This window comes from Cucurbita maxima, unplaced genomic scaffold (assembly GCF_002738345.1).
Source record: "Cucurbita maxima cultivar Rimu unplaced genomic scaffold, Cmax_1.0 Cma_Scf00014, whole genome shotgun sequence".
NCBI lineage: Eukaryota > Viridiplantae > Streptophyta > Magnoliopsida > Cucurbitales > Cucurbitaceae > Cucurbita > Cucurbita maxima.
Genome location: NW_019272030.1, coordinates 1,243,751 through 1,262,300, shown reverse-complemented (window position 1 = coordinate 1,262,300; position 18,550 = coordinate 1,243,751). Strand labels below are relative to the sequence as shown.

The 18,550-nt window shown below is 35.1% G+C and overlaps 2 protein-coding genes across 2 annotated transcripts in view; both read left to right on the top strand.

The window, feature by feature from the left end:
* The first annotated feature begins 3,761 nt into the window (after window positions 1-3,761).
* LOC111489241 (lysine-specific demethylase JMJ25-like) lies at window positions 3,762-16,088 on the top strand. The gene is made up of 13 exons (XM_023137360.1): window positions 3,762-4,816; window positions 4,907-5,022; window positions 7,719-7,818; window positions 7,908-8,049; window positions 8,776-8,839; window positions 8,928-9,654; window positions 11,326-11,655; window positions 12,409-12,918; window positions 13,238-13,310; window positions 13,396-13,481; window positions 15,307-15,426; window positions 15,599-15,693; window positions 15,784-16,088. The coding sequence occupies exons 1-12, from the start codon at window positions 3,950-3,952 to the stop codon at window positions 15,662-15,664; spliced, it is 3,201 nt and encodes a 1,066-aa protein (XP_022993128.1). The 5' UTR covers window positions 3,762-3,949; the 3' UTR covers window positions 15,665-15,693; window positions 15,784-16,088.
* Window positions 16,089-17,463: 1,375 nt separating this feature from the next.
* Window positions 17,464-18,550, top strand: part of LOC111489246 (E3 ubiquitin-protein ligase RING1-like) — a 4,204-nt gene continuing 3,117 nt past the window's right edge. The window contains exon 1 of the mRNA XM_023137375.1: window positions 17,464-18,476. Within this exon, the coding sequence (XP_022993143.1) occupies window positions 17,501-18,439 (939 nt within the window). The 5' untranslated portion in view covers window positions 17,464-17,500 and the 3' untranslated portion in view covers window positions 18,440-18,476. The remainder of the gene's footprint in view (window positions 18,477-18,550) is intronic.

Below are 18,550 nucleotides of genomic sequence, written 5' to 3'. Positions count from 1 at the left end.
GTTTCGTTCCATTCCTCAACCAATGTAAGATCTAACAATTCATATCTCTTTGGAGTTAATGTCCTTATGGCATCGGCCAGTGTCTACCTCTTATATCATCTATAACAATCAAAGTCCATCACTAATAGATACTCTCCCCTTTAAAAAAAAACTATTTTTAATATTATTTTTTTTATTTAGAATTTAACTCTAAATTCAAATATTTGTTTTAAATAAAAATAATAATTAAATAATTATCACTGACAAATTTTTACATATTTTTTTAAAACAGATTGGCATATTGTGTGCTCTTTTAGATTTGGCATTATGGTGTGTGGAATTTATTAATTTTTTAAACATTTTTATTAGATTTAAATTTTACATTAAAATAAAATTTTAATTGGTAAACTTTAAATTTTATACGTTATTAAGTCTCGATGTTGTATTTTATATGTTATTAATTTATATTTGACTTCATAAATATTTTTTTTAGTGTTGGTGGTCCCCACATCATTTCTCAAATAATGCTAACGTATCTGAATATCTAAATTTTTATTATTCCATTTGGATTGAAAAATTATAAATTAAATTATTCTATTTTTTTTTTAATAATAATCTTGAGTAAAATAGATTTAATGTTTAAATTTTAAATCTAAAATTATAATATTACATTTTTTTTACTGAACTTTGTATTTTATGTATAAAAAATATTCTTAAAAATTAGTATTTTATTTCAAAAATATTTTTAAACTTAGTATTTAAAAACACTTCCAACTTTTAAAAAAATTATTAATATTCTTTAGAAAAAATTCTTTTTAAATACTCTAACCATTAATAAAATATTTAAAAAAAAATCTATAAAATTTAAAAACAAAATTAACACCTTTAACTTAAAAAAAAAAAAAAAAAAAATCATACAATCTATTGTGCGGATATTTTTATAGTTAAAAGGGTATTTTTTAAAAAGTTTTCTAAATAAAAAAAATGATATTTTTTAAGCATTTTTTTAAAGTATAAAGGGATAGTATGTTCCAAGGGTTAAGTTGTTTGCCTATTACAACAGTACGTGAGCTGGGTTTAGAACATCGTGAGACAGTTCGGTCCATATTCAGTGTGAGCGTTAGAGCATTGAGAGGACCTATCCCTAGTACAAGAGGATCGGGAAAGACACACCTCTGGTGTACCAGTTATCGTGCTCACAGTAAATGTTGGATAACCAAGTAGTGTTTTTAAACAAAATATTAACATTTTTCATCTAAAACTAACCGTAAGTAAGGTACTTTTAAACTTTTTTGAAAGTTCAAGAGTATTTTTTAACTTTTATCAAACGTTCAAGGGTATTATTGGAATTTTTGAAAAATCGAGAATACAAATTTTATGAGTATTTTTATTAATTTAACATTTTTTTTAAAAAGAAAAAAAAAAATTGTGATGGCTACACTAGGGTAATGTTGTGTCTACCATGATGTTCCCTACGAGTTGACAAGTCTTCAACAAACAACTACCAACTACTTTGGTATTTTTGTAGCATTATTTGCATTAATTTTTATGTCACAAACTATACATTACATTACATTGCAACCATAACTTAATGTCACATTATCTAATGAAACCCAATTTTTGGTCACTATTCATAAGTACAATCTTTATGTCATAGATTCATTCAATAATGTATTAAATTCTAACTCTTCAATTATTCTAAATATTATTACTCATTTTTTAAATAATATATTTGAGTTTTTTTTTTTTTTTTTTTAAGTTTTATGATTTTAAAATGTTTATTTTTATTTTTTTTAAAATACTTTATCGAAAAAATTTATAATCCATTTTAAAATATTTCTATTTAATGGGATCGACCCATGGCCCAGATAGTTAGAATGTTTCCGAATGCTTCTTTTCTTTTAGTCCTATAAATTCCGACCGACATAATAAATTCACTTAAAAGTCAAAAGACCGATACAAATAGATAGAAAGTCAACGTTTTTTTCGATTATGAGCCAAAAGAAAGATTTCTGTGTAAGATTTACATTGGCAAGAGAATTACATTGCACAAGCCAAAGCTACATGTCAATCCATGTCACTCCTCCGGTCTTCACGACCTCTCTCCCATTTTCATACACGTCGGGAGACGTTGCGGGACGAAGAATGTTAGCTCTAAGAGACAACGACAAGAGATTTCTTGCTATCGAGCACTTGGTTCACAGGCTCGATCTCGAGACTTCGACATGCTTATGATTTTTGTTCATATTGAAGAATGTAAAAGGACGATCTTACACGATGAGATGAAGAGGAAGCTAATTCCGGACTCTGCACGTCGGTCGTCGGTCCGACCGTGCTCACATTACAATCCAATGGCTCCATGACCAGAAGAGGACCTGAAATTGATACACATTTCTCACAAGCTGCAGGAAATGATGCTCAGAATATCAAAAGGATCAAGAAAAAAGGGCCTATTAATGAGTGGTCGCCTCAGTAGCTCTGTTTCTTGGGCTCCTGCTTGCCCTCCATGGGCTTTCTTCCTCATCAATGAGTACCCACATATATTTGTTAAAAGGAGTACGAGTTGAAAGAGGTCGATACTCGTTCAAGTGTAAAATTTTTCGATCCAACTCGAGCAAACTATTAAATAAAATGAAAGGGATCAGAGGTCCGTCGATCAAAGACCCGTCTCCCTACAACCGTTTGTTATAGAAAACGTCTTTACGAAAAGAAGATATTATTATTTAATTTAAACGTGTAAGATCAAAATAGGGTGTAAAAGAGCGGAAACTCATTCAAGCGTCTGGAGGAGAATTAATAGTTTTTTTTTTCGTAGGGTTAAATATATAACGGTACTATATTAGCATGTAAACCATAAGAGTGTTCATATGATTTGAGAACTCAACCAATCATGATTATCCAACTAAATCCATAAAAATTAGGTTGAGTTAGATTTTATTCCAATTTGGGTTGGGTTGGATTTTCTGAAAATAGAAGAATTCAAGTTAGTTTGCAGGTTGACATTTTTCTATCGGGTTAACTCCCCAACCCAACCTGACTTTTAAGATTATTATGAAAACTAAGAAGTAGGTCGACATTTTTTTGTCGGGTCAACTCCCCAACCCAACCCGACTTTTAAGATTATTATGAAAACTAGGAAGTAGGTCGACATTTTTTTGTCGGGTCAACTCCCCAACCCAACTCGACTTTTAAGATTATTATGAAAACTAAGAAGCAGGTCGACATTTTTTTGTCGGGTCAACTCCCCAACCCAACTCGACTTTTAAGATTATTATGAAAACTAAGAAGCAGGTCGACATTTTTTTGTCGGGTCAACTCCCCAACCCAACCCGACTTTTAAGATTATTATGAAAACTAAGAAGCAGGTCGACATTTTTTTGTCGGGTCAACTCCCCCACCCAACTCGACTTTTAAGATTATTATGAAAATTAAGAAGTAAGTTGACATTCTTTTTGTTAGGTCAACTCTCCAATCCAACCGGACTTTTAAGATTATTATGAAAACTGACTTTTATAATAAAAATTCTCTCCTGTATGAGATTTTAGTTATTTGGTGTAATTATAGAAAGCTATAATAATTTAAACCATTAAAAAAAAAAAACTTAGACCACAAAAATTGAGTTGAGTGGTAAAAATTTAAAAATTTTAACCAATTCTAAGAGGCAAGGAAGTTTAGTAATTAATAATTAATGGATAAATTTCCCTCCAAATATTTTTTTAACCACAGTAAAAAGAGGCAAAAACCCTCCAAATTTCGGCGCCAGTTTTAGGAAAACAAGTGGGAAAATTTGGAAGTCTACCCACAGTTTCTCCCCAAACCCTCCTCTACTTTTACGATCTTCTCCTTCACACCGCTAGATGCTCACAAGCTCTCTCTTCTTCTTCTTCATCTTGTTCATCTTATATCTCAATTCGGCTTCTTTCTACTGTTTCTTCTTTTCGATTCAGCTTCCTCTCTCCTTCCTTCCTGTATGGCGCGAGGTAGAAAGAGGCGGCGGCCGGAGACTGTTGCGGAGCGTGAAATTACTGAAATCAAGGAAGGGCGTGGCGATGGAGGGACTGAAGTTGGAGGCGTTGATAATGGAATTTTGGGCGACGGGGAAAACGAGGTGCAATGGGGGACGAAGAGAGAAGAGGAGGATGAATTGGTTACAGAAGGTGAAGATGGAAAAACTCTGCGGCGAACTGATGGGGAGGACAATGGCGAGGAGGAGAAGGGTTTTAATGGTGGGGAAGATGGTAGATTGGAATGTGGGGTTTCTATCACGAGTCCGACTAGGAGTTTGAGGAAGAAGGCGAGAGTTTCGTACAACGATGAGGTTTACGAGTTTGACGAGTCTGATGATGATGATAAGATTCCTTTCAAGAATTCTGGGCGAAGGGGTAGGAAGAAGAAGGTATTTTCTTCGAATCAGAATGTATCTGACAAGGAAGAGCAACGGAGTCCTATGGAAGAAGATGATAAGGAGGAGATTCCTTTCAGGAAGCCTGGGCGAAGGGGTAGGAAAAAGAAGGGATTTTCTTCGAATCGGAATGTATCTGACAAGGAAGACCAACGGAGTCCTGTGGAAGAAGATGGTGAAGAGGAGATTCCTCTCAAGAAGCCTGGGCGAAGGGGTAGGAAAAAGAAGGTATTTTCTTCGAATCGGAATGTATTTGAGGAAGAAGAGCAACGGAGTCCTGTGGAAGAAGCAGACGATGTTAGGGAGACAAATTCTGGCGATTCTGGAAATAGGAGAGGCTCTTCTAGAAGGAAACGCGGTGGAAAATATGCGCAAAGAAAGCCAATAGTTGTCAAACCGGAGGGCGAGAAAAGAATCAACAAGTTGGATCCGGAAGTAAGAATTGACAGTTTCTGATTAGTGCAATTCTTTGTTTTTTCTTGCTTATTACTGTTATGATCGTCTTTTTTCCATGTGAATCAACAGTTCATCGAGAAGATATCTTTAATGTGCCATCAGTGCCAGAGGAATGATAAGGGCCGTGTGGTACGTTGTACTAAATGTAGGAGGAAGCGATACTGTATCCCTTGTTTGCAGAATTGGTAGGCAAATCTTACTTATTTACTTCCAACTTTTTCGCCCTTGTTTATACTGTTAAGTTAGCAGAATTATTTAAGCTTGATTGTTTATTTACTTTGTGGATGTATGTCAATGGGCGTGGTATGCTTATAGCTGGATGTTTATCATGCACATGTTGTGTTTGTACTCTTACCTTGATGGTGGGAGAGGTGGGGATCGATTAATATGTGGCGAGCAATGCATCGTAGGATGCATAACTTTCTAACGTAATGAAGGCCTACATTTAATTGTTTCAGTAGACAAGTACTTAACCGAAAGATTCACGATGTTTTGCCCTCTTGGTATTTGGTGGGTGTGCAATGCTATGACATGAATATGATTTGGACTAGCACACGCACTTGTGGCCATAAATTGATGCTCTACTAGTTCTTAGTCTCTCATGGTACTATTGGAATGCTTATCAGTTATTCCAACTGTAGACTGCAGTGGTGATTTCTCATGGTATTGTTAGGACATTCTATCTCACGATTTAAGTTAAATGTGCTTTTCCCCCCTCGTAAGTAATAACTATCATAACTGAAGAAAAACATCAGTGGAGGACAGGAAATCCTCTCTATACGGGGAGTTCATTTACAAGCACTTCACTTATGTTACTTTCTAACTATAGTTCTTAACGGTTTGGCAGCATACCCACAGAGAATCTGCCCTAGAGTTTCTTCCAAACTGTCGGGAGAAGCATCACTTTAATTTGAAAGTCTGCAGGATTAGGCTAGACCATTAATAAGTGGAAGGGGAACTTGAGCACACATGCCTTTCATTTTAATTTATACTGAGGCCGCACCAACTCAAAGAGATTTAGATGTTGGGATGAGATTTAATTTTTTTTTTATTTTTATTTTTATTATTACTATTATTGTTTTTTTTAATTCTTTCCTTTTTGTTGATTCCTTCCAAGTATATAGATTTATAAAAGCGATTGATTTTCTTGGGAATATTCTCCTCTTTCATATTTTTACACTAACAGTGTGAGGCAGAATCAATTGTAGAATTTGAGATGTATTACTTGCGATTTACTAGAGAATTTGATTGAAGGATCTAGAATACAATCCTTATGGTCTTCAATGGTTCTTCTGACTGTATCCAATTATGATACTAAAGGAGATCTAGTTTTTGGTCCTAGCATTGGAGATATAAGAAGGCTATTCAGTTAACACTGGTGGAGGAAATAGAATGGTTGTGCATATTGGTACAAAATACCGGATAACTGATGTTCTTAGTGAAGAGTTAAATCTAACCAAGGAATCATTACTTCTCATTTAAGTGCACGGAACATTAAGCTAAAGAAGTTAGCTTTTTATTCAAGGGCAGCCATACTAAAGTTGTAGAACTATTTTATTTCTTTCAATCTACACCTCATAGAGCAGCTTTCTATTTAAGGGAAGCCACTCTAAAGCTGTGAAAGATCTATTTTATTTCTTTCAATCCACACTACACAGAGCAATACCTGGATAGCGTTGAGCTAAAGCAGTTGCTTTTTGTTGAAAGAGCAGGCACACTTAAGTTGGAGAAGACCTATTTTATTATTTTAAGTGACCACATTGGAAACTATCGATATTTGATAGATTCCACTAAAGTTTGAGGTTGGAAGGGAAACCAACCAAGGATAGATGGTAAGCATCTTTGTTGCTTCCCTTACACAGATATCATCTGCTAGAAGAGAGCGATCAGTCAAAGTTTGATATGAAAATCTCACAAAATTATGAAACCTTTTGTTATGAGAACCCCTAATCATCAATTACTAAAACCCTCAAATCTATTTGATTTCATTCCCAAGGGAAGGAATACATAATGTCTACCTTGATTAGGAGGTAAGGAATGTTGGTACTCTACTAAAGGTTTGAGCACTTCACAAGCAAGTTGATCAAGCCTACTCAACTGTCCTTGGCGTACAATTCAGACTTAAGAATTGTAAAATGGTGATGAAGCTCTGTCATCAAACCAACAAAGTTTCATTCATAAACCCAAAAGTGATACATGCAATGTTCTCATCATGATTTAAACCTAGTCTATTTAGCTAATTAGCTAAAAGACCAATTCCCCCTTAAACATAACTTCCCAAATAACTCAAATAAAGTTCTAAAATAACAAAGCTATTTGAAGTCATAACTTTTACCCAAACTTAACCACCTAAAAATAATAAGTGTATAGAGCTTTGGTTCATTTTCCTTTAGACCTTCATTAATTGAGTTTACCACTGTTTGTATGGCGGTATTGAAATCCATTTGTAGTTCATTGACCCTTGAGCGCTTGATTGGTCTTTGAGGCAAAGCAAGGACATCCTGGTTCATATCAAATTCTTCGAGGACTTAGGACCACAAAACCAAATATTTTTCATACTCTGATTTTATGGACGTTTGAATTGTCATATTGAGGAAATAAACATACCCAATCAAGAGTTTGGTGAACCTAAAGAAACCTTTATCTTGAGTTTCTATGTCCTTAAAGCCTTCTTGAAAAGATTACTTATTTGAATAAGTTCTTGTATCCTAATTATAAAATCAGTAACGTGGTGAAGTTGTAGTTTTTATGTGTCTTTGTTTTTATGGTTTAGTAACGTGGTGAAGTTGTAGTTTTTATGTTTCATTGTTTTTATGGTTTATGGTTTTTTCATTCTTCCCTATCCCTTTGGAAATTACTAGGTGTAATTCTTATTCTGCAGGTACCCTCATACATCAGAAGACGAAATTGCAGAATCTTGCCCAGTTTGCCGTGGGAATTGTAATTGCAAAGCATGTTTGCGTTTAGATGTTCCTGTTAAAGTGAGCCTTTTCTCTGATTCCTTCTTGAGTATTATTTGTTCATTTGATGACGTTCTCTTTTTAAAATTAATAATTTCTTGTATTTATAGAATTTAAAGAACATGGAACCGGAGCTCACAGAAGGCAGCGAGGTTGAGCATGCAAAATATGTACTAAGTAAACTTCTACCATTTCTAAGATGGCTAAATGAAGAACAGATGTTGGAGAAAAAACAGGAAGCTACAAGGCTAGGTACTTTTTGTTATCTATGAATTAGGGTTTAGTCATTGACTCCGTTCATAAGCAATTCTCATTCTCAGCGTTCTAAAACTGTTTAATTTGGAATTCTATTTTATTTTATTTTTTAAATTCTCATATAAATGGACTAATATTTGTACAGTAGTGTGTATTTAAGGAATTTACATTCTTCTTAAGTGCTTAGCAGAAACAAATTTTTTGACATGGTTTGTTTGATTCTTGTATCATCTTTGGGCCATTCAGTTATGAAAATATATATTGGTCCATTTCTTTTTGTGGATCAGTTTCTTGTAACAGATCACGTAGTTATTTTGTTTTCATAATTCTTCAAGTAGCTTTTCTTTTACATCATAGTAAAAAGATAATCAACAGGATGAGTTTATAACTATATATATAATATAATATAATATAACCTCCTTATTTAGACAAAAGATTACATTCAAATTTGGTTCCTATGGTTAGGAGAAAGTTAGAATTTAGTCTCTATGGTTTAAGAGTAAGAATTCATCCCTATGGTTCTTTAAAACCAAAGGTTTTATTAAACCATAGAGGCTATATATGAGGTTTTATCGAACTATAAGGACAAAATTCTAACTTTTAAAGCTATAGAGACTAAATTTTTACTTTCTCCAAGTCATTGGGACCGAATTTGTAATTTGACGTAGAGAAATTTATGTTCAATCATGTTTTACTTCATAATTGGTGGGTTACTTTCGGCAGATTTGCCTCTCAATGATCTGAAGGTGGAGAAGGTAGATTGTGAAGACAACGAGCGGATGTACTGGTACAGGCCTTCTTTATAAGATTTCTTCCCTTGATATGTGTGTAGTATTAGCTTGAGGATGTTCTGATATCAAAATTTCTATTTGCAGCGACATTTGTAGAACCTCAATTTTTGATTTTCATCGAACGTGTGTTTCTTGTTCTTTTGACCTTTGCATCAATTGTTGCCGAGAAATCCGTGAAGGAGATATGCGGTGTTGTGAGAAAAAAAAGATAATACCATATACTAATCAAGGATTTGAGTACTTGCATGGTGGAGTGAGTAAAAAAGCCAAAGTGCTTGCTGAGTCTTGTCCTAAAGATGATGTGGAATCAGCATTCATATGGAGAGCGGAGAAAGATGGAAGGATTCCTTGTCCACCACCCAACTTGGGTGGTTGTGGTAATGGTTTTCTAGAATTAAGATGTATATTGGAAGATTCAATCTCTGAACTGGTGGATGTAGGAGAGGAAATTGCCAAAACCCACAACATAAGTGATGTGGATGAAACTGCAGGAAAGTGGTGCCCATGCTTTAACTCGGGTGGTGAAATTGATCTTGAGAGTGGTGTGTTGAAGAAAGCTGCTTCCAGACAAGGTTCAAGTGATAATTATTTATATTGTCCTAGGGGAAGGGATATCCAAGCTGGAGAGTTAAAGCATTTTCAGTGGCATTGGGGCAAAGGTGAGCCTGTGATTGTTAGCAATGTTCTTGAAAATACATCAGGTTTGAGCTGGGAACCCCTTGTCATGTGGCGTGCCTTCCGTCAAATTACGCATACGAAACATGGTCAGCAGTTGGAAGTTAAGGCCATTGATTGCTTGGATTGGTGTGAGGTCAGTTTAATTGCTTTTGCTAGACATTGAGATAATTTAAAGCTTCTAATTTCCTCCCCCAATTTGTTGTGAGATAGTTTCTCTGCTCACTTCAGCTTGAAAATTTAAGGAAACTCCACATATTGATTCATCAAACTAAACCAGACCCCCTTCCCACACTCATGTGTGCACACACGGGGAAATAAAGTTTTAACACCCCTTCCTATAGGGAACTATTTTTCCCTTCAAAGTTCATTCATAAAAGAATGATAACTGAATCACAGGTTTCTTCAGCTTGAAAATTTAAGGAAACTCCACATATTGATTCATCAAACTAAACCAGACCCCCTTCCCACACTCATGTGTGCACACACGGGGAAATAAAGTTTTAACACCCCTTCCTATAGGGAACTATTTTTCCCTTCAAAGTTCATTCATAAAAGAATGATAACTGAATCACAGGTTTCTTATTCCACAGATACTGGAAAAAAGGTCATCGTGTAATCCAGAAGTTCAGCCAAAAACTAACAGCAAAAGACTAACATTTAACCTAAAAATTAACATACCTTTCTGTACCATGCTATTGGCAAGGGAGAAAGTAACATAAAAAGAAAGAAGGCATGCAAGGGAAAATGAATTAGAAATCGGAAAAGCTTCAGATACCCAAACGAGTGAGGAAGAGGAAGCCTGGAATGTTATTGAGACCAATTTTAAGCCACGAGGTACTTTCAATCCATCAAGCATCCATATAGACTAGCCAAGAGTGATGGAGAGAAGCCTGCAACCATAGTGAGAGTGGAAGAGTGGCTGAGAGGTGGGAGCTGTATTTTGATAGATAGAACAAAGAGGATGGATCAAGGGATACCTGTGTTGTTTCTCTGGTTCAATCCCGTATAAATTCTGAAAACCAAATTAAATTTTGGTTCTCATTTTCCCATGAAGTAAAATTTCCCGAAGTTCAAAAAGGATACCAAAGTTGACCTGTTGGGTTTGGGTTTTTTGTTTTTTAGCATACCCATACCCCTAGTAATAGATAAGGAATGCTAGTAGAACATCTTCAGGAAAATAAAATGTTCATCTTATTTTGTTTGTTATTTTTTTAATTGACCATTGTATTATAAAGCTGTGCTTTATTTTGGTTTCAAATCCTGAAAGGAATTTAATGGCTCTTTTCTGTCGTTCATTCACTTTGCACATTAGGTAAAGCTTGACATTTGGCAAATGAAACATTATTTTTGTTAGGATCATCTAGGCAAAGAATTAACTTTATCTTGTAGTTTTAATCTGATAAATTGGGTTTTAGTTGGTCTGGATGCTGTCTGGTGATTGCATTCCGAATTTCAAACCCTTTTTATTTCTTTTTGTGATTCCTAAAGTTAATAATTAAATGCGGAAATTCTGGAAAACTTCTGTATAGATGAAACCAATGGCCTTTAATCTCAACTAGAAATCTTCAGCGGTTTCAGGCCTTCAATGTATAAAAATTTTGTGGTCAAGATCTATGTACATTTTTCGAGATACAGTCTAATTTCAATTTGGATGATATCTATTTTCGAGAATTAATGCGTCATTGCTCCTTAATACTGAAATATATCAGTGTTCAGCTGCACATGCCTTTTATTCTATAATTATACTTTAGGGCAAACTTTATTTTTAAACTAGGTAAACTAATATGAACTTGTTGAATTGCAGCTTGATGTCAATATTCACAAATTCTTTATCGATTACACCAATGGTCAGTTTGATGCGAAATTATGGCCCCGGATACTTAAACTCAAGGATTGGCCTCCTTCTAGTCATTTTGAGAAATGTTTGCCTCGTCATAATGCTGAATTCATCAGTTGCTTACCTTTTAAGGAATATACACATCCTTATAAAGGCAGTCTAAATCTTGCTGTTAAATTGCCGGAGAAATCTCTAAAACCTGATATGGGACCCAAGACATATATTGCTTATGGAGTTGCACAGGAGCTTGGTCGTGGGGACTCCGTTACCAAGCTTCATTGTGATATGTCTGATGCTGTATGTCAATATCTAACTTTCTTCCATCTTGTAGATATATATATATATTCCCGTTTGAAATTTGAGATAATCAGTATTCCATTCTTCATGGATTTTTTATTTCCAGTTTTTATCAGTCATCATATATGCCAGCATGAGATTCAGTTTCATTCTATCTATTCTTGCATTGAGCAGACTAACTCTATCACATGATAGACAGATTTACACATCTTACTGATGTCTCCTTTCTGCACCCTATAATTCTTTAAGAATTTGCACATCAGTCAGTTAAGAGAAAACCATTTTTTTTTTAATGTTTTGAGATTGTTTAAGGGAATTGCTCATTTGAAGAGTATTCTATCATGTGCCTCGGAAATTTTGTTTGAGCTGCTGCTTGAACATTTGTACTCTGATGAGGGAGGTTGGCTGGTTGATTTCTTAACTTCTGATAATCTAGAATTTCCATTTGCGAGTATTAAAGTTTCAAATCATCTGTTTTGATAACAAAAATTTAATTGTTGATCTTCATTTATCACCATTTAAGAATTTTGGTTTGCATAATGTTTTAAGATTTTTTCTTTAAATCATGTTTGATTGATACTGGTAAGAAATGGTAAATGCTACAGCTTACAGCAATAAAAGTAAACAATATGGAAATCCTATTTCTTTAATGATTGTTACCACTTGTTATTTTACTTCGTTTCTTACCCTTTAATTTGATTAGTTGCCTTGTTTTTACTTGAATCAAAATAATCTTATGCTGGCTTGTTTCAGGTAAATGTTCTTACTCATGTTACCAATGTCACCCTTGAGCCCAAGCATTTACATAGTATTAAAGAATTAAAAGAAAAACATCTTGCTCATGACCAAAAAGAAATTTATGGTGCCACAACTGATACTAACACTGTTGACAAAAGCAAGTCTTGCAATGACCCTTGTAGTATGACTGAAAATGGGAAGGAACTTGCTTGTGAAGTTGGTCATCAAAACAATAATGCAGTCTTGGAGAATGCATCTAGCCCTAAGAGAGGTGATGCTGAAGAGGGTAATCTTCAAAGTTTGAATGAACCCAATGGAACTGACCCTGATGAGTCTGTAAAGGTAAATCTAGCTGAAGAAACTTGCAGTGATGCGAAAATATCAGAAGCAATGGAAAGTTGGGAGGTGCCTGAAGGTGGCGCACTTTGGGACATTTTTCGTAGGCAAGATGTCCCCCTGCTGCAGCAATATCTCAACAATCATTTCAGAGAATTTAGGCATATCCACGCTGGTCCAGTTCCACAGGTTACTATGATCATCAATTGGACTTGCTTTCTTTAATTATTTTAATATTAAGATAGCAAATCATAGTTCTTTATAATTACAAATATGCAATATTATGAAGTATCCTTTGTTCAATATTATGATCATCAACTGGAATTGTTTTGCATTGACTCATTAGAGCAAACTTATAATAATGTGCTTTTCTATAAATTTGATCCATTGTGGATTTGGACAAGAAGTTTCTTACCAAAACTACCTGCACTTCAATAAGTTTGTCTATATTTTACTTCGTTGAGACATCTCCACATGTTTATTAGGTGTTCTTGCTTTGGTAATCCAGGTGTTTCATCCAGTGCATGATCAGTCATTTTATTTGACTTTGGAACACAAAAGAAAGCTCAAGGAGGAATATGGTTAGACTGTCGTGTTATTAGGCTACACTTTTTTTTATCATCATCGTTCTTGACAATAATCTTCTTCTGCTTGCTTTTTGTATAGGAATTGAACCTTGGACGTTTGTCCAAAATCTGGGAGATGCTGTCTTTATTCCTGCTGGTTGTCCTCATCAAGTCAGAAACTTAAAGGTATCTATTGTGTTCTTTAAAAACTGATTGATGTGATTGTATGCTTTTAAAAAAAAATCTCTTCTTGATAGCAATTCTAATCAGTTAGTTTTTTAGCTCATCTTTCTTCTTTTTTTGTTTTTTTTTTTTTCGTTTGAGAGTTCAATAACATGTGGGGTGACATTTGGGCACACATATTTTAACTGGGTCAGATATTAGCTCTGATCCATATTGCATCTAGAAACACAACTTGGTCAGGATACACAGCCCGCATGAACGAACTTGGTTTTTAGATATAAAAAAAACTTGATTCTTTTTTTAGCTGATTCTTCACTGGTTGGACCTTTTGGTTCAGTTCATTATCTATTTATTCAGAATGGTATTTGTTCCAAGTTTAAATTCGAATGCTGTTTTTTCTTTTTTTCAGAGAATTTCATGTCCCTTTTATAGTCAGGAAAAGACTGACTAAATCCAAATCGATAAATAATCTATTAGATACTAAGTAATCTAAATAAATTCCTATAAGATAACTAAATCTAGTAATAATCTCTAGAACTAATTCTAAATTATAAACTTAGATACTAGGTAACTACTGAGGAAGTAGCAGCGATGGACTGTGATACTTGATTGTGATACTCGGTTGAAGGAAGTAGCAGGGATTGGTTGCTATAATGCACAGAAGGTCGGCAGCTATGTTGCAAATCTAAATTAGACGGCTGTTTTTCCCATGTTGCAAGTTTAAATTAGATTGCTGTTTTGGACCACTGTTGTTTTGGAAAGACTTATAAGTAACTAAATCTAATAATAATCCTTAATTACTAGGTAACTAAATCTAAATAATAATCTAATACTATGTAACCAAATCTAAATAATAATCCTGGATACTAAGTAATAAATCCAACAAGCTCACCACTAGTAGATATTGTCATGTTTGGGATTTCTCTTTTAGGTTTCCCATCAAAGTTTTTAAAACGCGTCTTCTAGGGAGAGGTTTTCACACCCTTATAAAGATTGTTTCGTCCTGTTTGGGCTTTCCCTTTCAGATTTCCCCTCAGTTTTTTAAATGCATCTTCCAAGGTGAGGTTTTCACACCCTTATAAAAAATGCTTCGTTCTCCCTCTTCCCCACAACCGATGTGAGATCTCAAAATCCACTTCTTTTGGGGCTCAACATCCTTGCTGGCATTCGTTTCCTTCTCCAATCAATATGGGGCCCCCCAATCTACATCTTACAATCCACCCCCTTTGGGGCTTAACATCCTCGCTAGCACTCGTTCCCTTCTCCATCAATGTGGAACTCCCCAATCTACCCCCTTTGGGCTCTGTTGTCCTTATTGGCACACCTCCTTGTATCCACCCCTTTTGGGACTCAGCATCCTCTGGTACATTGCCCAGTGTCTTACTTTGAGACCATTTGTAATAGCCCAAGCCCACCGCTAGTAGATGTTGTCCTCTTTGGGCTTTTCCTTTCGGGCTTCCCCTCAAAAGCTTTTAAAACGCATTTGCTAGGGAGATGTTCCACACCCTTGTAAAGAATGTTTTGTTCTCCTCTCTAACTAATGTGGGATCTCACAATAATACTCTTCGGCTACTTTCTTATTTTATAGAATTACACTACACAAATATCCTTCGACACTCTCCTCAAGTTGGGTAATAGATATTATTCATTCTCAACTTAAGCTTATCCTGGTTCAATTTTAAGAATATATATGCTAACTAAAAATGCTTTTTTTTTTTTTGTATTATCAAATCAAGCATATTTGCATGGTACAATATGTATTGTTATTAATATTGATGTATTTGTTAGACTATCATTCTAATTACGTTCCAATTCATGTTCCCCATAGTCATGCATAAAGGTTGCTATGGACTTTGTCTCACCTGAGAACGTGGGAGAGTGCATCCACTTGACTGAAGAATTTCGCAGACTTCCGTCAAATCATTGGGCTAAGGAGGACAAGTTGGAGGTAATCCATCATTATCTCTCATCAACCTCGTCTCATCGACTAATGTCTGACCATGTTTTTGTTTTGTCGGGAACATATTGTTTATGTGGCTGTCTGATAACCTTTTTACAACAAAAACATATCTGTCTGCTGATTGGAAGCAAGATTCTATCATGACCTATGCTTGAAACAGGTAAAGAAAATGAGCGTTCATGCTATGAAAGCGACAATTGCTTGTTTGAAGGAAAAGTGCAAGTGATTTGCCTAATTTAGGATATTTCTTATGAGGTTAGTCAAACTATTCTGAATTCACGCATTCGTCTGAGTTCTTGTTGGCATTTGAAGTTGATTTCAATCTATATTTCGAACTCGAAACAGCCTCGGGGGCGATCCTGTGACCAGAAGAATGTGCACAAGGTTTGAGTTGGTATGTAGGATGACTAATCCTGAACTTTTGTGATACCAACTGTTTTGTAGCAGTAGAACTATGCCCCATACATTTTGTACAATGATTCATTGGCTCTGTTACTCCCTTGTATGATATAATAGTTCATCAATAACTTATGCCGATATGTCATTTATCAGCTACGAGATTTGGGGTATTGCTTTCGACCCCTTTTTGGCATTTTTGTATAGATAACATTGCTGCTGCTGCCATAATGGGGAAGTCAAATGCACAAGCATGATATGCATGCCTTGGAACCCTCATACTCCCTTTCAAAGTTCTACATCTGTTAGGTTTCTTCTGTTTTGCCAGTTATCACAGACCTGCTTGGATTCGTACTGGGACGTTAGAAACCGAGATCAAAACTCGCCAGGTACGTGTCGATATATAATGATTGAATCTGTTTGAATTACTTTTTGAGGGGTTTAGACTCTGCAGGTGTATATCTATCAGGTATGTATGTAATGACCAGACATTGTCAAGAATTTGGCCAAAAGTATAAGTTACATTAAAATCTTTATATATTTTAAGTGCCTTTTGATTTAAACCCCTTTTTAAAAAAATATTTTCAATTAATCCAATGATTTTGAACTACTTATTTATTAATGTTTCTTTAAAAAAATGACTTGATAATCTAAAATTATTTTTAAAATTTCATTAATATCTTTAAACTTAAAAAAAAAAAAAAAAAAAAACCTATTTAAGAATATTAATGATTTTTTTTTAAATTAATTGTTATAATCCTTCATTATATGAATTTAAATGGCATTAAGATATCTTGCCTCTCCTAAATAAAATAATGTATCTTAGACTCTACCTAACTTGGCATTATTTTGTCAATAACTGATGAGTACCTGATTCTTATGACATTTGTGACATGACATTAATTTTAGAGATGTATATTTTATATTTGGTAACTTAGGAGAGAGAACAAGAAATATTTTTCAGATAAATGAGGTTTGAAATAGAATTATATTTTTGCCCCTTCATCCAATTCGGCTTGTTTAATATTTTAAATATGTATTAAAAATAAATTAATTAATTTTGAGACTTTAATTATAATAATAAAATTAAAATTTAGGTGGTAGATTGTTAGTTAAAAATTATGTTGCAGTATTAAAATTAAAATTTAAAATATTATATATATGTATATGTATTTATTTATTTGCTTATGATTTATGATTTTTTTGTTTTGTAATTTTTTTATTAAAGATTATGTTAAAAAATAAAACCTTAAAATAATTTTTTTAAAAAAAATATAAACCTGTAAATATTACATCCGTAAATATCTCAACTGTAAAATAAATGTAAAATTTTAAAGAATAAAAAATAAAATACATATTTAAAATTAGATGGAAAATCTGATTAATAAAATAATGGAACAAATTCAGAGAAATCTGGAATCTTCTCAGGACGTCGAGAATCTTCAAGAGCCAATTGCACTGAAGACGAGAGTCATCACTCCTCAACAGCCAATGGAGTTGACGACGATGGCGTCGACACTAATAAACCCGCCGTTCTTCCTCTTCCCCCATTGTTTTCCCAATCCTTTTCTCGTCTCTTCGAATTCTCTAACATAAAATCCTCTTTTTCTCTGCGAATCTCTCGTTGGTTTTCGGCGGGCGTTTGTATCTTCTTCGCCGCACCACAATGTTCTCCACCGCCAGTCTCGCCGCCGTCGACAAGCCTTTCTTCTGCCACCAGTGTGATCGCGCCGTTACTGTTATTCTATCCCCCTCTTCGGATCCTCTGTGTCCGTTTTGTAATGAGGGGTTTCTTGAAGAGTATGAGAATTCCAATTCCAACTCGAATGTCAATCTTGATCGCGGAACACTTCTCCTTCCCGATCCTTTCCGTGGTTTTAATCCTCTTGTTGTTTCCTCTTCGACGGTTGTTGATCTTCAAAACCCTGGTTTATTTTCGAGAACTTTAAGTTTGGCTTCCCAATCCAATTCGTCAGTTCAGCCTGAGCAGTATGACCCCTTTGTTTTTCTTCAGAATCATCTACGGGGCATCTTCGATAGTGGTGCGGATGTTGTGTTTGAAATTCCGCGCCATGCTTCCCACTCTGGCTTTTCGATGCCTCAAAATGTTGGCGATTACTTCATTGGACCAGGCCTTGAGCAGCTCATTCAGTTACTGGCTGACAATGATCCGAACCGATATGGAACTCCGCCGGCTTCTAAATCGGTGATTGAGAAGCTTCCGAATGTGACTGTTACAGAGGACCTTCTGAATTCGGAAATGAACCAGTGTGCCGTCTGCATTGATGGGTTTGAAAAAGATACTGAGGTTAAGCAGATGCCCTGCAAGCATGTATTTCACGATTATTGTATATTGCCTTGGCTTGAATTGCATAATTCATGCCCTGTTTGCCGGTTCGAGTTGCCTACAGATGATTCTGATTACGAGAATCGGACTCGTGGAAGCCAGGTGCAGGCGAATGAATCTTCCGGAGAAGAATCAGGGTCAGGAAACAGAGGAAGCAATAGGGGTCGTGTTGAGAGGAGGTTTAGAGTTCCGCTATGGTGGCCGTTTGGGGGGCGGAACGATGGGAATGACTCCGGCGATGGGAATGTCAGCGAATGAGCGGGTGGGGTGCAGGACTAATTCTGAATATGTTCTGGTAACTTTCTTTCTCGCCTATATTGTTACTTATAGCTTTAGCTTTTGCATAGTGCTTGCTGTGCTTTCCCCCCC